The 26954-nt window shown below is 47.6% G+C and overlaps 1 protein-coding gene across 3 annotated transcripts in view; it reads left to right on the forward strand.

Annotated features, from left to right (window-relative positions):
- Positions 1–26954, forward strand: part of ZFYVE28 (zinc finger FYVE-type containing 28) — an 826377-nt gene that overhangs the window by 571049 nt on the left and 228374 nt on the right. For all 3 annotated transcript variants that reach the window (XM_086964197.1, XM_086964196.1, XM_086964198.1), the window contains exons 5-6: positions 4075–4164; positions 26204–26293. In XM_086964197.1, coding sequence (XP_086820323.1) covers positions 4075–4164; positions 26204–26293 — 180 coding nt within the window. The remainder of the gene's footprint in view (positions 1–4074; positions 4165–26203; positions 26294–26954) is intronic.

Below are 26954 nucleotides of genomic sequence, written 5' to 3' on the forward strand. Positions count from 1 at the left end.
ATTCTTAGTCGATGCAGACCACGATATACGTCACAAAAGGAGGTCATGTAATACTGTTGAGCTGCCGAATAGCGGAGCGCCTCCAGTTAGTGGCATTTGCACTTAGTGTACACCAAGAAAGCATGGACAACTTGTTAGCTCAATTTGCCTCACTCTTTGAAGGCATAGGCGGTTTGAAAGACCGGCTAATAAAACGACATATTGATAAATCAATCCAGTCTGTTCCTTGAAACATCAGCGGGTGGCGTTTCACCATCAGCCAAAAGTGGAGGAAGAGTTGAGCAAACTGGAACAGGCTGATGTCATTGAGAGAGTGGATGGCCCGACTCCATGGGTGTCTCCTATCATGGTGGCTCGCAAACCCAAGCGACCTGGAGAAAATCGGATCTGCGTGGACATGCGCCTACCCAACATGGCCATCAAAAGGAAGTGGCACTGCAGATGATATAGTGGGCGAAGTCAGTGGATCAAAATGTTTTTCAAAAATGGATTTGCGGGCGGGTTGCCATCATCAGTTGATGCTGGATCTAGCATCCCAAGCCATCACCACTTTCTCGACGCATGTGAGCTTGAGGAGATGCAAGTGTCTCAGTTTTGGAGTCTCCAGTGCGGCGGAAGTCAGTCAGGATACTATCAGGAGTGTGCTTGCTGACCTGGAAGTAGTCCTCAACATCAGCGCTGACTTTCTGGCCCATGCCCCCATGTTAGAAGAACATTTTGAATGCCTAAAGGCCCTATTTCAGCTTCTCATGGAAAATGGGCTAACGTTACCTAAAGAAAAGTGTTCCTCAGAAAAGAAATAGCATTTTTTGTCTACCATTTCTTGCAAAATGGGGTATCCCCAGACCCAATCAAGGTTCAAGACATTCAGGCTGCCCTCGCCCCCTCCATGGTGACCGGAGTAAGACGTTTTTTGTGGATGGTCACCTACTGTGGCAGAATCATTTGCGACCTCACGGACCTCACTGCACCACTGAGGGAGATAGTCCAGTCCATTGCAATCTGGAATTGGGGACCAGAGCAGGAGAAAACTTTCCAAGCCACAAAGTGCGCGCTCTCAGCCAACACCACGTTGGTCTTTTTTGACCCAGCGAAGGAATCCAAACTCTCAGTGGATGTCAGTCCCACCGGTTTAGGGACGGTGTTATCTCAACACCAGGTCAATGGCGAATTGGCCCCTGTGGCATATGCCAGTCGAGCACTAATGACGACGGAACAAAGGTGTTCCCCTGTTTAGAAGGAGGCTATTGCTATACATTGGGGTTGCCGTCACTTTCACCTTTACCTGTATGGACAGCCTTTCACTGTACATACTGATCATAAACCCATCATTCCACTGTTCATGGGATTCTCATCCAAGCCTCCACCTCGTATTGAAAAGTGGATTCTCCAGTTGCCGGCAGATTATCTTTCCAGACATGCCCGTCCTGCTACCAAAACAGAGGAAATGGAAGCTGAGGAAGTGGAAGAGTATGTTTGTTCTATCCTTGAATAGTCCAGACAGCTTCCAATCTCGCACAAAGAAATCATTGAAGCTAGTAAGGCAGACAAATGTCTCCAACTGGGTATTTCCACAGCACAATCTGGGTGGTGGACCACACTACTCGAAAAACCTTTCATCAAGATTGCAACATCAACTCTGGTGTCCTCACATAACATTCTTAATGAGCTGGTGGTCTCCCTGGAAGGTTGTTGGATGAGAGGAGCACAGTTAGTGGTCCCTGGATGTCTGCAACAAAGATTGGTCGATCTGGCACATTTGGCCCATCAAGGGGTTGTCAAGACCAAATAAACACTCCCATGCAAGGTGTGGTTTCCTAATCTGGATACCCTAGTAGTGCAAGCCGTCTGCCAGTGCCATCTCTGCCAGGTGACAAGTCCGGCTAATCCGCCTGCACCCATAATCACTGAAGTTATTCTACCTTTCCCCTGGTAGCAAGCCAATGCAGATTTTGGGAATTTCCCAGACGGCTGGCATATGCTGATGGGTATTGATGACTTCCCAAAGTATCTTGAAGTAGAAATCCTAGAGTCCACCACTGCCAGCCAGACTATTTCGCGACTGGAGAAGATCATCACTACTCATTGATTGTTCAGAGATCTGCGCACTGATAATTGTCCTCCGTTCTCGAGTCACAGGTTTGCTGATTATCTACAGTCCAGGGGTGTTACTCACCGGAAGATTACGCCTATAGGGTCTCAGGCAAATGGAGACATAGAGCGCTTCATGCGCACTCAAAAAAAAGTAATCAGAATCGTGGTGGCCAACAGACAAAACATAGACTGTGCTTTATATGGTTTCTTTAGAGAGTATTGTTTGACCCATCATTCAGCCACTCGTAGGAGTCCCATGGCATTATGCATGAACCGCTCAGTTGGTGATGTTATTCCTCATCTAGAAGTTATGTCTGCCAACCATGAAGAGGTTGCAGCAACCCTACGAAACCTCCACTTAAAGAAGGACTGCATGTCTCACACTCATAGGGCCCAACAGAGCTCAATCAAGGTGGGAGACCTAGTGCTGGTGAAAAATCGACATCCCCAATGAAAGTTTGGGTTACCTTTTGAACTGGAACCATGGAGGGTGCTGAAGGTGTAAGGATCAATGATTACAGCACAAAAGGATGGGACAACCATCACTAGGAATGTGTTCTTTTTCAAAGCATGCAAAAACAGTTGATGGACAGAATGCTGAACAATGTCATAGACTCACCCCAGTACAGAGATCTGGGCCTAAATCCATCGTTTTTTTGCACTCCACAGCACCCCAGTTCAGACATGGCCATATGCAAATCAGCCTTGACCCTGTGCCTCATGGGAACAGTCCAGCCCAGCCCGAACTGCCAAGCCATGTCTTCCCTGGACTGGAATCAAGCATCCTAGGACCGGTTTCTGGCTATCAGCCGTCATCAGCCAGGATAGCTTGACTGCAGTGGTGTGGAGAGCACGGGACTCACTTCTGAGCATACCCGTCCCACTCTGGGTGACAAATGCAAAAACAACAGTTGATCGACAGAATGCAGACCAATGGCATGCACTCAGCCCAGTACAGAGATCTGGGCCTAAATCCATCGTTTTTTTGCACTCCAACTACCCCAGTTCAGACATGGCCTTATGCAAATCAGCCTTGACCCTGTGCCTCATGGGAACAGTCCAGCCCGAACTGCCAAGCAATGTCTTCCCTGGACCAGAATCATGCATCCTAGGAGCGGTTTCTGGCTATCCGCCGTCATCAGCCAGGATAGCTTGACTCCAGTGGTGTGGAGAGCACAGGACTCACGTCTGAGCATACCCGTCCCACTCGGGGTGACAAACGCAAAAACAACAGTTGATGGACAGAATGCAGAACAATGTCATACGCATTGGGTGAACGGAGGGGATGAGGGTGTGAGTTAACCATGGAGTCTAGAGCAGCACTCATCGAGCAAATGTACATTTCCATCCTAATGACGGCTATCATCTATATGGCCTGCTTTCTGTACTCCTGTGAAATTAAGAGAAACGCTGAAAAAAAGGTATTTTAGATCGGTTTGCATACGTTACCTCTTTTCTTCCCATGATTGTTTCACACACCGCTGATTCGACACGCATGACGATGACATGTTTGCTGGCCGGTGCAGCGATGCCATGGGTTTAGCTCTTGAGGGGAATTGTAATTGTGGTAATATTTTAAGTATGTTTTGTACTTTTTCCAATATCTTTTTTTCACAACACTCAAACAGTATGCTTCTGGCGGTGGCCTGGCATATTTATATTTCAAATTAAAATAAATTAAATAATTTAGAGCGTTATTTATCATGTACTAGTTTTTGCAGATTGCTAATACAAGGTTCAGCAGACACTGCTGATTGCCAGTCGAAGATTGCTCTCTTGAAAATAAATGTGATGTCAACAAAATGCTTACCAGACACCTAATATCAGCAGGAAGGCAATTGAAATGTGCTTTCAAGAGCTCCTTCAGAGAATCCCTGATTGAAGTGTGATTGGTTCTGTTAGCGCGCGCTGCACTTTTTGAATCAGGGGCGAAAAATACATAATCTTTGAACTGTATTTTGTTTTCTATATTTCTTTTAGTTATGTGTCAGCCATGGTGCCTGTAAAGTCTCCAAAAGAATACTACGTACAACAGGAGGTAATCGTACTTTTTTGTGAAACCGTAGAGAGGTGAGTATCCTGCAGAGGTCAATATAGCTGCACTGTTTCAATTTCATCTGCTCATGTTCAAATATTAGATTTATATATGTGGGAGCACATGCATACATACACACACATAATCGCTCTCTCTCTCTCTCTCTTCTCTCACTGAGTGGTACATTATAAAATGATATATGTGTGCTTGTATGTATATGTATCTCTCTCTCTCTCTCTCTCTCGGAAAAAAAGCATCCAAAACTAACATATAACCACATGCAACCAGCCATGAAATTCTAATTTTAAGATAACCAATTCTCATTAAACCATGCACAGGAGCAGTTTTGAATCTAAACCGGAGAACTACCTAGAGATCCTACCCTGATTTGTGTAATTACTTTGTGTGTAAATGTGTATATATATATATATATATATATTCTCTCTCTCTCTCTCTCTCTCTCTCTCTCTCTCTCTCTCTCTCTCTCTCTCTCTCTCTCTCTCTCTCTCTCTCATTAAACCATGCACAGGAGCAGTTTTGAATCTAAACCGGAGAACTACCTAGAGATCCTACCCTGATTTGTGTAATTACTTTGTGTGTAAATGTGTATATATATATATATATATATATTCTCTCTCTCTCTCTCTCTCTCTCTCTCTCTCTCTCTCTCTCTCTCTCTCTCTCTCTCTCTCGCTCTCGAGAGAGAGAGAGAGAGAGAGAGAGAGAGAGAGAGAGAGAGAGAGAGAGAGAGAGAGAGAGAGAGAGAGAGAGAGAATATATATATATATATATATATATACATTTACACACAAAGTAATTACACAAATCAGGGTAGGATCTCTAGGTAGTTCTCCGGTTTAGATTCAAAACTGCTCCTGTGCATGGTTTAATGAGAATTGGTTATCTTAAAATTAGAATTTCATGGCTGGTTGCATGTGGTTATATGTTAGTTTTGGATGCTTTTTTTCACTATAAGCAATTTTGTTACTGTACACGCCATTAAGTGAACTGAGACATATCGTTCCCACGTAAAGAGTGTAGGAAGGAATTGCGATCCCTGTTAAATGTTTACATTTGTGATTATTTGTAAAAGTTTGTCTTAAAAATATTGATTTATAATTTTTCAGCCCTGAGATATATTATTTCACAAAACACGTATCGGTTGAAGTTATTAATATGGGTATTCACAATAAGTGTAAAAATTCCAAAGAGAAAAAAAGAAATACCAACATGAGTGAATATATATATAATATATCTTTTTAAGTTGCATCGACATAAACGTACAGTACAGTGGATTTGACATGTTAGAATACAGTGGAGACAGACTATGATCACAAATACAGCATATTGTTCCTTTGGGTGCTATGGAGTAGGGACATCGTTGCAGTCGATGCTACTGGGCCGGATATATACATTCCTCAATGTGTTCCTGGGCTCCCAAATTTTGACCCATTTGCGGGGGCAACCTCGAGCTATGTAGACTGTCTTTTCGCTGAACATGCACCAATCGAGGTCTTTCTTCCAGTCTACAATCGTGGGTGCATGTGCGGCTCCCAAGAGCTGCGCAATATTTCTTTTGGCTACCATGAGCCCAAGCGTAACCCATTTTTTTTTTTTTTTTAGACCAACGGTCCCATATTTTATTTAATTTCACAAGTAATAAGCCAATAGATCATACAATGTCATATAAACTTCAAGCATTACCCAGTCAGTAACTTTTTCGACATGTATGTGAAAATAAACAGTAGCCAGAAAATATGCATTAGTCCGCAATTATCAGTACCAGGAGAAATCATGGGTTGCAGTGCCTGCAGCGTTCATCACTGCAGAAGGACCAGGGTGGTCATGATAGCCAACAATGTTCATCCTAGACTGCGTTCCCTGTTTGGCACGAATGAAGTCAAAAATAGGAATCACATCCCGAGCCCAAGCGTAACCCATTGTGTTTCGTAAGTGTTGAGGTCAGTGGGCTCCCAGATGTTTAGGAGGCTCCTGCCAGCCTCCGGGCGGAGAACGACTGTCAGTACTTCACTGATTACTTCATGTACCTTTTACCAGTAGTATTGGATATGTTCGCAGTCCCTGAGTATATGGATACAAGTGCCTGGCTGAGTGCACCCACTTCTACATCTTCCCCCCCCCCCCCCCCCCCCCCCCCCACCCTCCATCGCACCCACTCACCCCGGCCACCCCCATGTGTAGCAGTTGAGGCCCCGTGACACAGATTCTGTGGAGGATTTTGAGTTGTATCAATCGGAGTCGTGCTGGGATTGCAACTGTCTTGTGGGGGTACACCGCTTCCTGCCACTCCTCATCATCTATTTCAATGCCGTCCCTCACCCATTTTTCCCGTAGTGCGTGGAGGGGGTTTTCCATGTTGTTTATAAGTGTTTTATATATTAGGGATATGGTTTTCTCGGGTGAGTGACCTTCAAGTATCCTGTCCTCTAATGGGGAAGTGTCTGGGGGGGGAGGACCCTTCCGGAAAAGGTGACCGGAGAGCATGTCGGGCCTGCAGGTACGGAAACTGTTCTGAGTCAGTCAACTCATGTTGGTGTTGAAGCATGGCAAATGATTTCACTTCACCTTTGTCCCAGCGGTCCTTTATACACGCGATGCCTAGAAGTACCCATTTGTCAAAGCCCTTTGATTTCCACAGGTCACCCAGCATCTGAGAGTTCAACAGGGGAGTTGCTATTGTAGGTTTCTGCCACCATCCGAGCGATTTGTTGGCTGAATGCCAGACGTCGACTGAATGTTTCGTGGGGCCCGTGAGTGGGCATCTACCTGGCTTTGAGTAGAGTACTCGATTGTAGGTGCCCCCGGGGAGGAGCCACCTGTCCATAATAAAGCCGAGGCTATCAGGTCGGCCATATATGCCGTGGTTAATAGCCGCAAGGTGTGCTGCCGAATAATAATTCTTGATGTCTGGTAAGATGATGCCCCCATCATACCAATTGAGTGTGAGTTTATGCAATGCGATGCATGATTTTCCGTCCCACAGAAGATCATGCTGGGGGCCTTGAATTTCTTTGAAATATGGGTAAGGGACAGGGTCGGCTGAGTTCTGCAAAGCAGATAAAAACCGGGGTAGCAACATAATTTTAAAAAGATGCCTAGCCTAATATTGAGAGTGAAAGTGATTTCCTGCTGGCTGTGTCTCGTTTGAGTCTTTGCAGTGGGGGATGAGGTTACGGGAAAGGCAGAGCGTCTGATCAAGGGAGATGAATATTCCCAGGTATTTAAAACCTTCTGTGGCGGTTTGTATTGGACAATTTCGTGGTGGAAGGGTTGGGTCTCCCCAGAGGGCATAGATGAGGGATTTCTGCCAATTGACACTGAACCCGGAGTATCTGCCAAATACGGCCAGGATGTCAAGAACTGCAATCAAGGCGTTCTACGGCCAGTGCAAGGTACAACAGGATATCATCTGCGTAGAGGGAATACAATCTTCCCAGTCCGGGGACCAGCCCAGTCCATGTATAACTGGGTCTCTCCGTATACATGCCGCAAGGGGTTCTACGGCCAGTGCAAATAATAGGGGAGAGAGAGGGCACCCCTGCCGGGTCCCCCGACTAAGCCTAAAGGTGTCTGATTTTTTTGTTGTTGACTACCACTTGAGCCATAGGCTTGCAGTATAGGAGACGTACCTACTGAACGAAACCAGGTCCAAATCCAATCTTTGTGAGCACAGCGAAGAGATAGGACCACTGTTAGAACTGGCTATTTCTGGTAGGCTAAGGCTGACGCCAAAGCCAGGCAGAAACCACCATTCTAGTCAGGGCAAGGGAGTCACATGCCAAGATAACCCCTGCTCACCCCCTGGTAGCTTGGCACGAGCAGTAAGGCTAAACTCGGAGGCAATGTGTAAAGCATTTGCGCCAGCACACAACAGCAGCAACATACTAGGCACACCACAAAAGGAACTCCACACAAGGTTATATGAAAATAACTTCTGTATTGTCAAAATCACATCAGATAGAAATCACACAAGTACATTGTGCCAACTGGCACAGGCAATATTCATAAGGGAATATTTACAAGACAGGGCCACATGGGCCGCTGTCAGAATCAGCACTTAGTAGAAATGAAATACTGTCAGAAATTAGAATAAAAGAATATTAAATCACTTTAGCACAAAGTAACAGTTATAAATCACATCCAGTAACTACTGGGAACAGGTACCAGGACCTCACTAGGACCACCTGTACTAAAAAGAACAACCACCTAAAAATACATTTAGGGGTATAAACAGGAACACATTACCCATGATGCATGAAACACATTCAGAGGAGTAGTAAAGAGAAACACATGATGCCTAAAACATTCAGAGGTGTAAGGACAACCACCTAAGTATCCCACAGCGTTTAGGGGTCTAGGAAAGAACACATTACCCATGATGCATAAATATACATTCAGAGGAGTAGTAAAGAGAAACACATGATGCATAAACCTACACATTCAGTGGTGTTAAGAATAAAGCACATGATGCAATAAAATACATTCAGGGGTGCAGCGCAAGAAGACACTTGATGCCTAAAACATTCAGAGATGCAGCGCAGGGAAAGAAAGACACATGATGCCTAGAAACATTCAGAGGTGCCAGAACAACACAATAGCGCAAAAACGCACAGTAGGCAATTACGATTAAAAACATAGAAATCACATACCAGCCCCCATCTGATAAAGGGACTAAAAGAGCCCTGTGTCCAGAATGTCAGCCCGCGCTGCCATGCAGCGCCAGTCAGGGGTGCGCCACTGGCGCAAAACCTAAACAGTGCAGGTGCCCACTACTTGCTGGGCACCTGGAAACAATCACAAGGGCCTAAACGTTGCAGCTGGCACTAAGTGCTGCGCAGCTGTAGCAGGCCTGGCACCACTGTGCCACCTCTGTCCCTCTCAGGGACTCCCTCTCCATCTGGCACCTAAACGGTGCAGCTGCCCACTAATTGCTGGGCAGCTGGAGAATCATAAAAACTGCGACAGGGCCCTCACTGACCCTAGAACAGAACTGCGCCGCAGGGTTTGGAGCCACACAGGCTCTGAAGACACTTGTGTCCCCCAGGAGCCTCACTGGGCTTTAAACATCGTGTGAGCGGTGAGCCCTTCTGGACTCCAAAGCGGAATGTACCCCCCAACAGGGGCAAGCACACAGGCCCCTCTGGCCCTCGGGACCCCCATGGGCCCTGCAACCACATCTGGCCCCGTCAGAGCCACACAGGCTCTCTAAACAGTGGAAGTGCTCCCAAAACTAGAGCCACGCACGGGCTCTGTAACTAATTAATAAGACGTGGGGGGCGACCCACTGCCACTCGGGGCCGCCCACGATGCACCAACACTGCTGGAGTGGCCCGCTGCCAAGTGGGGCACTCTACGAACCAACACCCCCGAGCCCTCTCCTTACCGGGCTCCAGCTCGGGGAATTCTCTTCCCCATGCGTAGGGGACACAGGCGGTGGTCGCTGCGGGGCTCTCTCGCCCACGAGAGCCCCATCTCCTCTGCCCGCTCATCTTCACCCGGTCCCCCATCTCGGGACCGGGACTTCAAGAGGGGGGGGGGAGCCAGCGCATCTCCAGACGGCCGCCTCCGTGCACCTTGTCATCTGCGGCGGGGGCCAGGCACTGGCAATGTGCCTTGGGCCCCCTACTGCTGCCATCACCACCCTTGCGGGGCTCTCCCAGCCCCTCTCCTTCTCTCGCGGCAGCTCGGACTTGCGGCGGGGGTGGGCACCGACAATGTGCCCCGTGCCCCCACCGCACTGCTCCATCGTCTCTCGGGACTTCTTCCAGACCACGGGAGCCCCACACCAGCCAGCACTTCTCCTCCGGGGCTCCTCGCGTCCCCGGGCGGGGCGGGACTTCCTGCCGGCCGCGCTAGGATTGGCCGGCCGGCCGGCCACTTCCGGGTCGCCGCGGGCAGCACAGCGTCCCGTTTCAGGCACTTGTAGGCTGGGTCTGAGTTAACCGAGGAGTGGGCTCCCGCGAGTTAAAATATAAAATATAAAGAATAGCGAAGAAGCGAGGTGGGCACTCACTAGCACGAATGAAGCTCTCCTAAGCGCCAAAGGCAGATGAAGCGCTCCCCAGCGCTACGACAGTCACAAAAGCGCTTCCAAGCGCTAGAAGCAGAGTAAAGCGCTATTAAGCGCTGGGGACCATAGGAAAGCGCTCCCAGGCGCCAGGGCAACAGAAAGTCACCAAAAGTCCATTCAGGAGTCCAGAAAAAAGTCCATCAGGTGTCCAGGGGCTGGGCAGAGCCCAGGGATTCCCCTGGGCCCAAGCAGCAGCATGCCTCTGGCAAGATTCAAGTAAGAAACAAGAACATTTTGGAAGGGGACACAGACCCTTCTTATACAGGGAAAATTCTTTGAAGTCTTTGTGCAGGCAGTGTGAGAACCAGCTAGAACTGGTTATAGGGAAGTCCCTTCAGTATCAGGGACAGAGGTGACAGTCACCCAGCGGGGGGGTGGAGCCAGCATTGTGGTCAGGCAGGCACAGCCCTTCACTATCAGGTGCCATCTCCTCCCACTTCCCTGGCAGCAGATGCTGCCTTTCATCCACGGGCTGACTCAGACAACCTCCTGGGCTCTCCAGCCCCTGTCATCCTCCAATCAGACAGTCAATCCACAAGCAGGCCCAGGCACTCCTGGACCAGGCTCACCAGCCAATCACACGCCAGACACAAATTACACAAATATGCCAACTTCTAAAAGTGGCACTTCTAGACTAGACACAATCATGCCACATATACCATTTTGCAGCATTCAGTCTCACGAGTTCTCTCATACCAAACTCGCCCCTGCACTCCCCACACATCAGGAACTACCATGGGCATACATATTCCCCATTCATTCCTATGGGAGGGCAGGTCACTCACCACACATACACAGAGAGCTCAAGCACTTTACACTGCACCACAGTGAAAAAGTGCGCAGAGGCCTAAAATCACCACCACCAGGTTCCATAAACAGGCTAGGAAAAAGCAAAAAGTCTCGGGGTGAACCTGCCTAAAGGGCCAGGTCCAACAACCACTCAACCGTATCAAATGCCATGGTGGATCCAGGGAGACAATTATTGCCTGCTCCTGTATAGCGGTCGCCCTACCCAGGACACCATGGACACTGCGCAGATTAATTGCAGTATTCTTGTGCGGCATAAAGCCAGATTGATGAGGGTGTACTAGGCCCCCAATGATTTTAACTAACTGATTAGCTAACAGCTTGGCCAGTATTTTAGGTTCTGCGTTGAGGAGTGAGATAGGGCGGTATGATGCGCAGTGAGTTTTGAGTTTCCCTTCTTTATGGATGTTGTCTTCAGTGTATGGTGCTACGGATGCATAAACAGCACGGAAGTGGACGGAGAATTGGCCGACAATAGCCTGCGGGTCTGTTATGGGAGTCATCGCTGCGTCTCTAAGCTCGGGAACCAGTCTGCTAGCCCACTCCTTTTTATCAAGCCAGGCTATTAGTTTCCCTGCTTTGTCGCCCATGTTATAAATCCTGACCATCTTGTCCCTTCCCAATGCTTTGGATTTGTCAGTCACTAGTACCCTATACCCATCTTGTTTGAGGCGGAGCGTGTGGAGTGTCTCGGGTGTGACGTCTGAGTCTAGTTCCTGCTCTAGTTGGTATATCTCCGCCTCAGCATCAGAAATTTCTTTGTCTATCCTTTTTCATCCCAGATATTAATGATAAGGCTTGACCCCTGAGTACGGTTTAAAGGCTTCCCATAGCGTGTATGGAGATTCCACCGTCCCCTCACTTTCTCGGAAATAGTAGTCTATGGATTTGATCAGGTGTTTGCGGATTTTCGGAACCCATAGATACCATGGGTTGATGGGAGCAATTCTCCCCACCTGTGTTCGATCGAGGACTATGTGCACCCATAGCGGGAAATGGTGTTATATGCCCTTGGCTAAATGTCTGATTTCATGGATGTACGTGACCTGCGATCCTTGGACTATAATGTAATCAAGGCAGGAGAGACTATTATATACCCCGGAATAGAACGTGTGTTGAATTTTATCTGGGTTGTTAGTTCTCCACCAGTCAACTAGCGCCATGGCCTCCAAAAATTCAGACAACCAGAGTGATGACTGACCCAGCACACGGGTGGTGGGAGGGCGATCTAATGTGCATGAAATTCCGAAATTGAAATCTCCACCCCTCCCCCCCCCCCCCCCCCCCACTTCCCCAAGTACAAGCAATCTGTCAGTCAGTGCCAATAAAATAGCGCTGAGGTCTTTAAATGTGGTGGTCTGTAGACCAGGTGAACCGTAAATTGACATAAATGTTATGGTCTGCCCCTCCCATGTACCGGTGACCCCAATGTACCTAACCCGATCGTCGGTCCAAGTGGAGTAAATTGTTAAGGGAAATTACTTTTTTATCATAATGCCCACTCCCCGTGAGCTAGATGTGAAATCAGCACGGGCGATCATCGTGTGGCCCCATCTATGTATTGCCTTACATGAGTTAACATCCCAGTGTGTTTCTTGGAGCATGACAATGTCTGGTGCACGCCATCTGATATGCTGCAGGACAACACTACGTTTAATCTTGTCCCCAAGCCCATTAACATTCCAACTCAATAATCTAACATTTTTGTCCCACTGCGCACACATTGATACCAAGATAGATTGCAATTTCCTCTACGATGAGACCGAACTGTACTGTTGATGCGAAGCCAATAACAATAAGCAAACAATAGCAATCCAACCCAACAACCCCCCTCCCTGGTTCCCTGAAATGAAATGAAATGAAAATTGATTTGTAGAGCGCATGGCTGCCCTAGAGCGTCCCAGCGCTAAAAGAAACACAAAGCTACCCACTGCGTGCACCAAAAAGTCAGACGTCAAGAGGGAATAAGTGGGTTTTCAGGGCTTTCCGAAATTTCCCCAGACTAGGTTCCTTCCGAATCGCAACTGGGAGGGCATTCCACAGCTGACCGGCATTAACGGAAAACCGGCGGCCACCAGACCGTGCCCTCTTCGATCTCGGGATTGTCACCAGATTGCCATGGTCGGACCGAAGGGAGCGCAACGACTTGTAAGGGCGGATTAAGTCCCTCAGGATAGGGGGGCCGACGCCCTGAAGTGATCTGAACACAATGCAGAGGGACTTGAACTTCACTCTTGCTCGGATCAGCAGCCAGTGAAGGGCCTTAAGGGCAGGTTTGGCAGACGATCTTTTTGCCGATCCGGTGAGCAGCCTGGCAGCCGCATTCTGGACTCTTTGGAGCGTATTGAGGGTTGACTCTGGGGCCGCCAGGAATAGGGTGTTGCTATAATCTAGCCTAGATAGAATAAGCCCCTGCACCAGAAGTTTCCTGGAGTTGGGCGGGAGTAGCGGAAGAATTTTCCGCACTGATCCGAGCAGGCCATAACAGGTCCCCGCAACCCTTTTGGCCTGTGTTCCCATTGACAGCTCCGGCTCGAACCAGACCCCCAGGCTTTTTATTGCATCCTTAGGGGAGGGGGGGGGCTCCCAGACAGGGGGGCCACATGGTTTTTGGAAGAGAGGTAACCGAGTTGCCCAGGAGCATCAGCTCCGTCTTGGTGCCATTGAGTTTTAGTCGGGAGCCTGACATCCAGGACATAATGCCTGATAAACAGGAGGCAAACTTTTCACCATGACTTTCTGAGAGAGACAGCGAGACGACCAGTTGTGTGTCGTCTGCGTAGGTCACTATTTTCACCCCGAAGGGTGAAACCACCTCCTCCAGTGGGGCCATGTAAACGTTAAAAAGCGTAGGGCTCAAAGATGAGCCCTGCGGGACTCCACACTGAAGGGGGATAGGCTCAGATCTAGTGTTGCCTTCGCCGACCTGATAGACCCGCCCGCTCAGATGTGAGGTGAGCCACTTGAGAGCCACGTCCCTCACTCCTATCTCGGCCAGACGTTGAATCTGCACTCTGGGCTCAAAACTGCCCATAATTTACTCAATGCAGACTCTCTATAGTGTTCTACCTGTACCTGTACCTGTACCTGCACCTGGCAGATGGCGGTCAACCCAGAGTGGGCGGTCAATCGGGAACCTGTTTGGGCTCTCCCTGCAAAGTTTGGGCAGTCATACTCCACGGCCACTGGAGTTCCTTTCTGCCATCTCCCGCCATCTGTCGAGCCATTCAGCCGCAGCATCTGGGAAATCGAAGAATCTAGTCTTTCCCTCGGCTTCCACTCGGAGACGGGCCTGAAACAGTATAGCATATTTCAGACCCTTGTCCCAAAGTGTCTCTCTCTCTCATTTATTTATTTTTTTATTTGTTTTTATTGATAAGGTTTGTGACAGACAATCAGAAATAATTGACATATGTTATTAGCAAGTTACACTCATCATCATACATATTGAAGGGGTTACAAAACAGAATTTTTTATTTTTTTTTATTTTTACAAATTAACATCTCTGTCCACATTCCTAGGCATTTCCAATTCCACCACAGGTGACACACAAATCTCTCCCATGTAGATATTCAATTTTGATAATTTTTATCCCATTTATTCGGGCACCCCCTGATTATAAATACCTCTTTCTCCGCAATCAAGAACCTATCCAGTTCTTTCAGCCATGCCGATACAGCAGGTGGTGCCTTTCTGCCCCATCCCCTAGCCAGTTCTCTTTTCAGCAACGTGTATCCCAACGTCACCAGTTGTTGTCAATTTCGGTCAGGTCCGAATCCGCCCATATGTTTAACAAGCCCAGGCGGGACGTCGGGTCCACCGTCTTTCCCAAGGCAGACTGCATATGATTTGTGGCCCTCTCCCAGAGACTGCTCATTAACGGGCATTCCCACAGTGTGTGATAAAAGGTAGCCTGCTGCTAGCAACCCTTCATGCATAGATAATCTTGCCTCACTCCAACTTTAGCAAGAGTTGTCCCCGTCATATATGACCGATGTAGAGTCCTAAGTTTTATCAGTCTAAATCTAAGCGTGCTGGCTGCCTCCCTAGGTGACATAAGAGCCAATCGCCAATCTTCCTCTTCAATCAGCCCCAGGTCCCTCTCCCATTGCTCCTTGAGCTTGCCAAAGCTATCCGGTAAATTGTTACTGAGTTTTTTGTACGTCAAGGAGATTGCTTTAGATTGTAGTGATCCATCAAACAATGGATCCTCCGGAGGCGACGAGTCCGGTATGTCCTCGCAGCTCGGGAAGGCCGCCCGTAAGGCGTGTCTTATTTGCAGGTACCTAAATACCTCTACTGGAGCCATCTGGTAGATCCTCTGGAGATCTTCAAATTTGAGTATTGCCCCCTTTTAAATCATGTCCTTCACTGTCGAGATGCCTATCATATCCCACCTGTCAAGTCCTGGTTGATAGCACAGCATGCCTAGTTTCTGAGTGTACCACAAATTTGTTGCCTTGGTGAGAATGTTAGCCCACCCCAGCTGCGAGTTTGCCAGACGCCAAATTTGTATCGTGTGCAGTGTGGGACCAACATACTTCTGTCTCTTTGTGCGGGAATACAGGGCACCCAGATAACCCGAGCAATCCATCTGGTATCTGTCTAGGGCGTAGGCCGGGTCTGTTGGTGGGGCGTACATCCAGTAATTAACGGCCACCAACTGAGAGGCCCAGTAGTAGAACCTGAGGTCAGGCAACGCTATCCCCATGTCGTACCATCCTTTTTGTTAGTTTCTGAAGAGCGTTTCTAGGGGCCCTACCATCCCACAACACCGTGCGCACCTCACCCTCAACCACTGCGAAGTACGCATCTGGAATTCGGTGCAGGCAGTTCTGGAGAATATATAAAAATCGCTGAAGCGCCAACATCTTAAAAAGAGCAGCACGGCCCACCAAATTCAAAGGGAGCGATCTCCAGTGTTTAACGTCCGCCTGCAGTCTGGCCAGCGGGGTCGCCAAATTATGGCTGTAAAAGAGCCCCGGGTCTGATGTAACAAATATGCCCAGATATTTAAATCCGTCCACTGCAAATACCAACGTGCATTCTTTGGGGAGGCGGGGAGCCTGCCCATGTAATACAAACAGCACGGACTTACCCCCAATTAATGGCATACCCTGAGTACTTACCAAAGTTTACAAAAAATATCAAGGGCAGTATGTATGGACTTGTACGGAGAAGCAAGGTACAGCAATATGTCATCGGCATATAAGGATATTCTGTCCTCACATTCCAATGTCCATCGGAAGCCCTGCACCATTACATCTCGACGGATCCAGGCCGCCAGGGGCTCCAGCATAAGGGAAAACAGCAGTGGAGACAGTGGACATCCCTGTTTAGTACCCCTTCTTAGCGTCAACGCCCGGGATGTATAGCTGTTAACCCTTACCTGCCCCTGTATGACAGTGTAGAGCAGTTTCGCCCACCTTATAAATTTAGGGCCCAGTCCGACCCTCTTGAGGACTTCAAACAGATATGGCCATTCAATAGAATCTAATGCCATGGAGGCATCCAAGGACAATATAACTGCGTCCACCCGTATAAATTCCCTGCGCGCCATCACATTGTGTAGACGGCGTATGTTAAGAGCCATATTTCTCCCTGGCATAAAGCCTGACTGATCCGGGTGTACCAAGGAGGAGATCACTGTTCCAAGGCACGTGGCAAGTATCTTTGCCAAGACCTTTGCCTGCGCATATATCAGCGAGATAGGCCTATACGAGCTACAGTCGTCCACAGGCTTTCCCGGCTTGTGAATAACAACAATACTAGCAATACGCTGGTCTTTCCTCATACATCACCCTTAAATGTGGGACTATCTGAGAGGCCTTGACCCTGAGGAACTCAATTGTGGTGCCATTTGGCCCCATCGCTTTCCCGGACTTAATTTGGCCAATAGCTTTCTGGATTTCCTCATTGGTCATATCCACGTCCAGTGCATCTCTATCAAGCTCAGAGAGAGCTAGCACATCCCTATCTGCCAAAAGCTGCCGTGAGTTTTCTTCCGTATATGCAGTGGAGGAGGAATATACTTTTTCAAAGTGACCTGCAAATGCCTCCGCAATATCTTTGGGGTGATGGCGAACAGTCGAGGCACCCACCTTGTACCCTGCTCCCTTCTTTTCAACCATGCCAGAGTCCTCCCGGCCCTATCTCCCAGTTCAAACAACCTATGCTGGGTAGCGCTATGTGTGGCCATCATGTGTTCACATGCCTTGAGCCTGTATTTGTCTCTATGTTGTGCATCTCTGTGCATGTTGTGCATCTCCGGAGGATCCTCCGCTAAGTGAACCAATATTTGACGTCTTTTCGCGACATACTTCGTTTTTAATGACAAGGCATACCCCTTTAAGACCACTTTATATGCCTCCCATACAGTCTGCGGTTAATAACTATAGTATTTCGAGTCTGCCGCTCCCCGTGAGTGAACTCAATCCCCACGGGGGAATGGTCCGAGATCCCTCTGGGCAGCGTTTAAGGATGCCTAAAGCTATCAATGGAGGCCGTGTATGTTAGGAAGTAGTCAATACGGGAAAGACTGCCATGCACACTAGAGAAGTACGTATACTTAGAATCAGCTATTTGTAACTCCCGCCCCACATCTGAGTGCCGCAGTGAATTCTGCCATAAGGTCATTCGGTATGGCCCCCTGCCTCTGTGGGTATCTGTCGATTGTATCATCCATAGTCAAATTGTAATCACCGCCAGTTATCAGAGTACCCTCAGGGAGTCCAGTCAAAACTCTACCAAGGTCTGCCAGGGCCACCTTACCCACCTATTTAGGGCCTTGCATTTATTACCCACCAGGTGAGTTTCCTGCAGCAGCACAGGGTCCGGGGACTGTCCCTTGAGATATTACTGGACAATCTCCCTCTTTATTTTGTCACCTAGTCCGTTGACGTTTCAGGATAGGACAGAGAGACTAGTTTCCCGTCAACCCCCATCCCATGGCACACTAGTATCCACAACCTTATAGGTCAACAGTACGGCAAGTACATCATAATGCGCCATGCAAACGAGAGCAACTCCGTCATATTTATGTCTGTCACTTCCAAAACCAACATGAATACCATCACATAGCAAAACAATACAATTACATTTCAACCGACCACTATAACACCCCCCCTCCCTCCCAGTCCCACCCTCCCTGCCCCCCTGCCCGTGGATTTAGAACTACCCACTCCCAAACATGGCAGAGTGCCTCCCCCCCCGCCCCCCCTTACAATGCTGAAAATGCATGGGGTCAGTCAGTCCCTCCCAAGCATATATATATATATATATATATATATATATATATCACAATTTGAGTCTTGCCATCCACATTATATAATCACTTAAGTCTTGGGCGAATCATGTTTTTTAAGTCCACTATACTTTACCAGATCACCATCGTCCGTGTCCTGTGTGAGGTCGCAGCCGGATCCTTGTCTCTTTATCGCCACCATTACTCTGTGGGCGGGGTCTGACGCGGTCTAAGGTCCACAATGGCTGTCCTATTCCTGCTCCGTAGACAGAACTTCCTCTGTCTGCCGAGCCATTGCCCAGCGCCTCTGTACGGCCGTCCCTTTGCTGGCCTGATCTGCTAGCATGGGTCCCTTCTTTGGCTTCCATCTTTGCTCCATCCCTCCATCCAGCCCCACGCTTCCTCCGGTGACTCAAAGAACCACGTTTTGCCATCCGATTCCACTCTCAACTTTGCTGGAAATAGCATAGCATACCTCACTTCACTGTCGCAAAGTTCTCTTTTCACTGCCTGAAAGCTTCGACGCTGGGCCTGGAACTTGGCTGTGAAGTCCGGAAAGAAGGCGACTTCATAGTTATCAACTTTCAAGGGAGGACTGGACCTCGCAATTTGTAGGATAATGTCATGATCTCGAAAGTTAAATACTCGGGCTATGAGGGGTCTCGGAGAGGCACCTGTTTTGGACCTACCGCCCGGCACTCTGTCAGCCCTTTCAATTGAGAAATAATTGGACAACGTATTAGGTTTGAGATGCGTGGTGCGTGGTGATTAGGTCTTCAACATAGAGGTCTGCGGCAGGCCCTTCTGTCCGTTCCGGAACCCCCAGAATGCATATATTGTTACGAAAGTTGTTGTGCCATTCGCTCCTGTTTCTTTTGCAGCTCAACCACCTGTGTTTGGAGCTCAGACGTATCCGTTTGCAAAGCCGAAGTTGCAATTTTTAGCTCCTTCACCCTGTCATCCATCTTTCTAAAGTCTGCCCTGATGAGAGAGACCTCTACCGTAACCGAGTCCAGCGATGTGCGCACTCCATTAAACGCGCCATAACATCATGCAGCGTCTGCCTCAGGCCCTGCTTAGGAACATTCGTCCCGTCGTCTTTCCCCATCTGCTGTGGCTTACCCTTTTCTCCGTCCTTAGACCAGGCGAATTTGGCCAGTTGTTTCTGAGCATTCGCTTTAGGGCCCCTACCTTCCATCACCATGTATGCAGAGCGACGTCACGGGGTTCAGGAGAATCCTCAGGGCAGCTGTGGCGATCGCCTGTCGTCAAGGTTGTCAGGTAAGCAGTCCGGCACCTGTCTGAGCAGATTCTTCTGAGGCTACTGACTCCGCCTCCCAACCCGTTTCAAGCGTCTCCAGCTAGGATGGCCGCCAGCTCCAAATCACCGCCTCTCCGGAGTATGGGGCAAGTCCATTTATAACTTAGTCCCGAGCTATTACGGGACCCAGAAACAGCCCCAACAGTTACCTTTATCGCAAAGGCTCCTCCGGTCCCAATGAGGGCCGAGATCCAAACCTCACCACACCTTAGAGCCAAGTCCAGAGAGGCCGCCACTTCACTCACCAGGCCCTGCCACAAACGTTCCCAGTGCGTCTGTCAGGATTTACAGTTAGGGCCTCTGAACCACCCATGCAGGGGATCCAATCACCGTGGCCTGGGCAAAGGCTCCAACCTCGGGGTACAAACGCCACAGTCGCCCCCACCAGGAGGACGCCCCAGCACATTACGGAGGCTCACATTGCTGCAGACTGGCTACTGGTCACAACCTCCAGCTTCTGAATTTGCGCGGGGGCCCCAGGTATCAAAGGAGGTCCATATATGTGGGTTAACCTGCAGACCTGGGGAGGCAGGTCCTCCCGCCTCCTCCACCAGCCCAGGAAGTGTATGCCGCTATCAGATTCTGCGAGGCCCTGTGGGGCCGCGCAACCGTAGCCTCGCGTAATAGGCCCACCGCACTACCCACTCCGGGCCTCCTGCTCTCAACTGCCGCTGTGGGCCGACCTTTTCTTTCAGGGCATGGCACAACCTTCCAGCGGATCTAGGTACTCCGTGCAGCGTCGAGTTCTGTCAGGACTCCGGGCCAGCCTCTACTATAGCACTGGCACCTCCTCCTGCCCCTGCTCCCCCCAATACGTCTAAGAGGCCACGATCACCAGGCCTCAAAGCCAGGACCTCGAATTGGAGCGCTGGCCGCCTGGCTCTCACCTCCTCTGTCCCGGCTCCGCTCGCAGTCCGATTCAGTCCTGCGCACTGTGCCCACCAGGAGTCACTCCACCATCGGTTCTCCGCAGGGCAAGTCTGAGCCCCCTCACCTCCGCCGCCATTACCGCCGCCTCCAGGTCTTGTGGAAAAGGGTCGTCAATGTCGACTTTCTGCCCTCAGGATTCACCAGCTTCAGCCCCACAAGTAGGGAGTGCGGCACCACATCGCCACAACTTCTTTGTTTGCATGGATGGCACAGGATACTTCCGGATGGTATGCGGGGATCAGAAGCTCCCTTAGGCAGCGGGCATTCTTGGTGGCTGCTAACTTCTTTAGACACAGCTCCTCTAAATAAAGGGGCGTAGCCTCTATTAACATGAAAGCGCAGCATGGGGCGCTTGTAAACGACAAGTGTTTGCAATGCAATAGGTCTCGCATTTTAGAAGCTGTGACCTATTGCTAGTGTAAATGACAAAGCCTTTTATTATTGCAGTTTTTTTAAACACATAAATAAAAGGCATTGCCGTTTACAATGCCAACATGTAAAAATCTCGTAATTGCAAGACCATTTGTATTGCAATTGCTTGTTTTTTATTTAAACGGAGGCATACAATTGGGAATAAAAGTGACAAAGGGGACAGACAGACCCCCTGTTTTTCAGTCCACGCAGTTGCAAACTGATAAGTCGACAGTAATGTAACTAACCATCATAGAACAGTTCCCCGGTAGCCTGTTAACTTCTGGTAGAAAACTTAGTCCCAGAAATGTAAGGCCTGGAATGGAAAGGTGTGACTGTGTCCTGTTTCACAGCCTTACTTGATCACATAGACAATACCAATAATGGTGCAGAATGGAAAGACTGTGCGGTAATTGAATTACTGGACACATTTTCCCTTTATAATCATTACTTACATTTGTGGGAATTATTATTGGGCGAGCCGGTAATACTATATATTTAATGCTGAAAAGAACGACGGTGTATCTAGCAGCATTCTGCTGCCTTTGCAGATTTGTTGTCATAATCATCAAACACGATATATGCAGCAGTTATGTTTCCCAAAACTCAAGGACAAGCTACAGTTCTGCAGAAATGGCTGCCACAGTGTTACTAGTGGGTCTGCTATTTTCGCAGTTTTTTCAGCAGTTGTACAACAGGCGTAAATAATTCGAACTTCCCCAAGTCTAAATTTGTTTATGTCTGACAGTGCAACCATAGAAGCAAACGTCTTCTGATCAGCTGATTTACATGCACACATTAATGACCATAGCCACTTGAGAAGCTTCTTGTGTAGACAGAACTGTCTCGTGGGTCCCAGCGAGCAGTGCACCATATGGAGGCCGACTTGAAAGAAGAGCAGCAGAGGCAGGCTAAATACTAATAAGGTGTATTTAACATGCTTACGTGTAAATGTATGCAAGCCTCCTTCTGTGCCCTTGCTGTTTATGCAGGGATATTAAAGATGCTTCCTGGCCATGAGTGCACAGTGCAAGTAGGGCCACAGAACCCTGCAATTCTGGTGCCACGCAGGGAAGATCCCTCTGTATTGCGTTTGGTAGGAGGCACAGGACTTCATTCTGGAGCCGGTGCCGCAATCTTCTCAAAGGGATGCCATTGTGCCTTCTCAGAAGGAAGAATAGTCGAATACATGTATTTGAAGACACTCTAGGATTAAATGCAGGAGGCCATTTTACTTCGACGTCTCATAACCATGGTCTACTTTAAGGCTTCTGTGACCATTGGCTTGGCTTGGCTGTGCCCAGGTTTGGTGTTTTTCAAAAGTGGGTAAAAAATGTAATTCTTCACGAAAAGAACACATAAGGAAAGCATGAGAATTATCGATAATTCTGGGCAAGAACTGCGCAAGATGTAGGGTTACAATTTTTTTTAAATGTTTAGCTGCAACAATAGCAAGTACACTTTAAGCTTTTGAGTATTGACACATGTTTATCTCAGTCAGAAAATATATTTGTGTAGTTTTCTGAGAGTACCTTCACATAAATGGCTATAAACACATATGCCTCGGAAATAATATGTCTCTCACATCTAACTCCCTCCAGCTATTGCATTGATTAGGCATTCAGTTTACTGACCCTTTCTTTCCCTTAACCTGAGGTGTGCAGTAGGACATTGATTTTTTTCCAGGGAATTGGCTTTCCTAATCTTTGGCAGTTCCACCTTCATCTGCAGAACTACTCCTTCATCTAGCAGCCTTTGTGTGGCGATCTCCTTTCTGCCTTCAAAGCCACAGCTATGTCTTTTCAGTGGTTCCTCAGGCAGATGGAAGACCTGCCTAATGGTCTTGAATCTGCGCCTTTGGGTATAAATCTTTATTGGCCAGAGTTCAACAGCTTTTCCAAAATCCATAGCATCCTCAGCACCACAAATATTCCTCAACACCCTCCGATCCAAGTTCATCATTAATAATGGCCTGTGGAAGACTCAGTTTGTGTGATTGTGTCTGGTTTGGGTAGGGCCAATATTATTGGTCTCTTTGTTGTCCAGACTGCCCCCGTGAACTCCTTGTGTGCCACTGTCTGTTGAAACGAAGGCCTCCCTGTATGCTACGTAAAAGTCAGTAGGAGGCAGTGCTTTCCTCATGATTCTGTATATAGTCAATAGTGACCTAAATCCTTTGCTCCAACAGTTTCTCCCAGTGTTTCTCTTTCCTGACCAGGTCACCTCCAGTAGGGTTCCTGTCCATTGTGGGACCAGCAGAAATTGTTGCATATGTAGTTCCTTATAATAGTTAGCAAGCAACTAGACGGTTTGGTAGTAGAGTAGTTTAGTTCCCTCATATTTCCTCTATCATGCAACCCATGTTCTTCATTTTCTTCTTCAGTTGTCTTCTCCTGAGTTTCCCCATCCTTCTTCATCTTGTTCAGTAGTAGTTATCTATTGGGCTTTTAGCTTGGCTAGGAAACTCGATATATATATCTCAATGTGTGCAAATCTTTTTAATACCTATTATTGTCTTCTGAGGTGTTTGCTCCTTTGACACGTTGTCTGAGAATATCAAAATCTGGAACTCATATAGGCATCAAACCACTTTTCTGCAATGCTTACCAGGTAGCATCCCGTTATGTTACAGGGCTGGCCCTTGATGGGCCACTGAAGGGGGTCCGAATACTGGTGCTTTGTGTGTCATTGTTCCTAAATTAGTTCCATGCTCCTTTTCCCTGGTTTCCTCCTACGCTCACTATACATTTCTTGTCTGGTGAGATTCTGCTTCTTCTACCTTGTACTCCCATTGCCGAGTTTGATTGCTCCTTAATTTATGTTGCTAATTTTTTAAGAGTAGATTTGTATTCTTCCCCTTGAATCATTCTCTAGAACAGTTTCTGCACGTTGCACCAGAGTATGCACACCTCTGTGTCTACTACATAAATATTGTGTTCAACAGATGTAGATTAGTTAAGTTTTCAATATTTCCGACACATAAGTTGGTCCTCTAGGTGGTCCGTCTGCCCCTCTAGTTCACGTGCGGCCACCCTATCTGTTTGCGTATTAGCTGCAATTAAATTCGGTGCTAGGTTCTGCCATAGCAGACTGCTCTTTCTCATGTTGTCTCTCCATTCCTGTGTGAGGTTAGTTGTTATGCAAACTCTTCAAATACAGTCAATGGACGGTTTGTATTTGAAGAGTATCTACATCCTATTAGTCAAAGCAGGACAATTTTCCAGGAGGTTCATAGATGTTTTGCAGTCATCTGGTGTTGATCATTATCAGCTGGTTCATGACCTGTGAGCTCTGGTCTCTGCCTGGCATCCTACCCATCTAATGACTCTCTCTGACTTTTTATGTGAGTTAGTCTTGTCTCTTGCATTTAGTTGATCATTGACACAGTATACCTCAACCTGGGATGCACCAAGCATCCGATGGCTAGAGTGCCTGAGCATTCTTCACGGGATACCTAGGGTGAAAGGCCTCTAATTGAGCATTAATGTATTATGGCACCATGACAGATCCCAGAGGGTACATTCATGATAACCCACTGAGCATATTATCGGTCTATGATATGACTATCACAGTATGTGGGTTACATCCGCAACCAAGCATGATTTGAAGTATATTAGTGGATAACATTCATATAGGCTATGACTGCGCACCTATCAGTTCATAAAAGTAGGCTCAATTTCTGGAACTCTGCCTGGATCTTGTCTTAAATATCAAAGCTCATGGGCCACATGGTCATCCCTTGTGTATCAATACACACGGGTCACATGAATTCCTGGGCATGCCTCCCATAGTAATACACAGGGGTCATGACCATCTGATTATGACATGGAAATCACTGTACCTGGGTAAAATGAATGACATCGGTGGAAAAAGGTTCTGGGGTATGGGCATCCATTTGTAAAGGTTTACTGTGTTTTCTGGAGTACATGAAGGGCTCCAGTAGCCTAGGGCATGCACCTCTTTAATTCCCCACATGGGTGAACAGTTGGTGCAATGGAAGTGAAGCATGATGATGGAGGGAGAGGTGGGTGTAAACTGCTGCAAGTAAACACCAGACTATCTCAGAACTGTAAGTATAGTTGTGTGCCGCACATGCACAGTGATGCTTAGGAAGAAACAGGGGCCACAATGAGTGAGTGGATCCCAGCCACAACTAGCAGTGAGAAACGGAACATGATTTCTAAGAGGGCCTGGAGCAGATTTCAATCTGACCTATTGGGTAAACCTGGTTGGTTCCTCTGCAACTCAACAGGTGAGTTACCTGTATTGCATCGCTAAAGAGAGGACACAGATGTCTTTCTTCCTCACAGAAGGAAGTCCAAATCGAGGCACAGAGGTCAATCACCGGGAGGCCATGTCTTACCCATGGGAGTGCATTTATTGGGCAGCCTTTAGGAGCATTGAAAGTCTATTTCTAGGCACAAAGGGAAAGTCGACAAGCTAAATAAGAGGTTCATCCTTGCAAGAGGGTTGAAATAACAATTTTTAAACTACAATGAAAATGCTTCAGAAGCAACAAACTTCTAAATTTGAAAAGATAGACAAAGCACTGCTCAAGGTGATCAGAAAGAACAGAGTATTGATATACAGAACAAGTTGAGAATGTGATGAGACACAATCAGATCAGGATGTTAGGGTGCCAGAGATTGTGGACAGGGACCACTAAGCCTCATTAGTTTCAACTTGATTATAGACTAGATGGAGCTTGGCAGGGAGAATGACCCAATTTGTGTGGATAAGTACCATAGTATCAAGGCAATATAGTCTTGCTTAAAGCAAACAATTCCCTTTGCCTTCTCCTGGGTTACAACATCATGCGACGAAGAGCAGCAACATGAGGGCCATGAAATCTTGCTGGTACTGGATGATGCCCCTGTGATTGAGCAGAAAAGGGATACGTGTGACCCTTGAATATGTTGTAGCCTAAGGGGTGAAGGCCAGTATACTCTAGCTAGCAAAATATGGCAGTATTGGGATGTTGGGGTGGTCTGTGATCTCTACCACACTGTGAAAAGGCAAATAGGGGAACGGAGGAGCAGAATGAAGGTTGTTTGTGAGACGACTTTTGTGTGAGCACTACCTCATTTTGTGTTTGCTCTTACACTGGTAAAGATGTTTTGGGGATATGCCTCTCCTCACTGCATTGTTAGAGTGTAAAGTCACAACATACATTATGCTCTGCTTCTTTTAATTACAGTATCTATTTTAATGTTTTAATGCCAACCACTGGACGACAATGTGTAAACGCTTCTCATTTTGCCCCATACCTAGAGCCTTGAAGCTTGGTTACCTCACGCAGGACATGATTGACGACTATGAGCCTGCACTTATGTTTACAATTCCAAGGCTGGCCATCGTGTGGTAAGTACTTACTGTACAGACTGTTTTAACAAAGAATTGAGGTCAGGAGTTCATAATCACCAACAAATTGATAGCTCAAATAGTATAAACATATCACCCCTTAGTAGCAGATTGCCAAATCCAGGGACACAGAATATTCTCAAGGTAATAAGCACACTGGTCCAATTTATAATTGATACTTTTTTTAACCAATAAGTTATATAATAACCTACTGCCAGATAGCTTCACCACAAAAGCAGGCTTGGTTTCTTGGTTACTTGGTTTCCAATGCGTTAGTGGATAGTTTGAATACACGGGGGATGATTCACAAAGATATTGCTGTGTGTATGCGTAATGTACTCATCTAGTACTCCTGGCTTACTCCTGAATTCCACTTAGACTCAGGGACTGTTTTTTATCCTTTCCGACAAACATGGACAACAATGTAACTCCCTGGCGTCAACTAAAACCCAAACGTGTGACAGAGAAAGTCTGCTAATAATATTCTGTCCTGGACCCCAAACCGATCCCTGCATAGGGACATCCCATCTTCAGGGGTGCCACCTAGGTTAAGATGTTTAGTTCAGTACTCTTTGAAGCTCAAATCACACTGACTATGCATTGTTGGAACAGACTGGTACTTATCTTAGTTCCCACTCATGTATAATCAGACAGATTATGC

This window comes from Lissotriton vulgaris, chromosome 3_2, assembly GCF_964263255.1.
Source record: "Lissotriton vulgaris chromosome 3_2, aLisVul1.2, whole genome shotgun sequence".
Taxonomy (NCBI): domain Eukaryota; kingdom Metazoa; phylum Chordata; class Amphibia; order Caudata; family Salamandridae; genus Lissotriton; species Lissotriton vulgaris.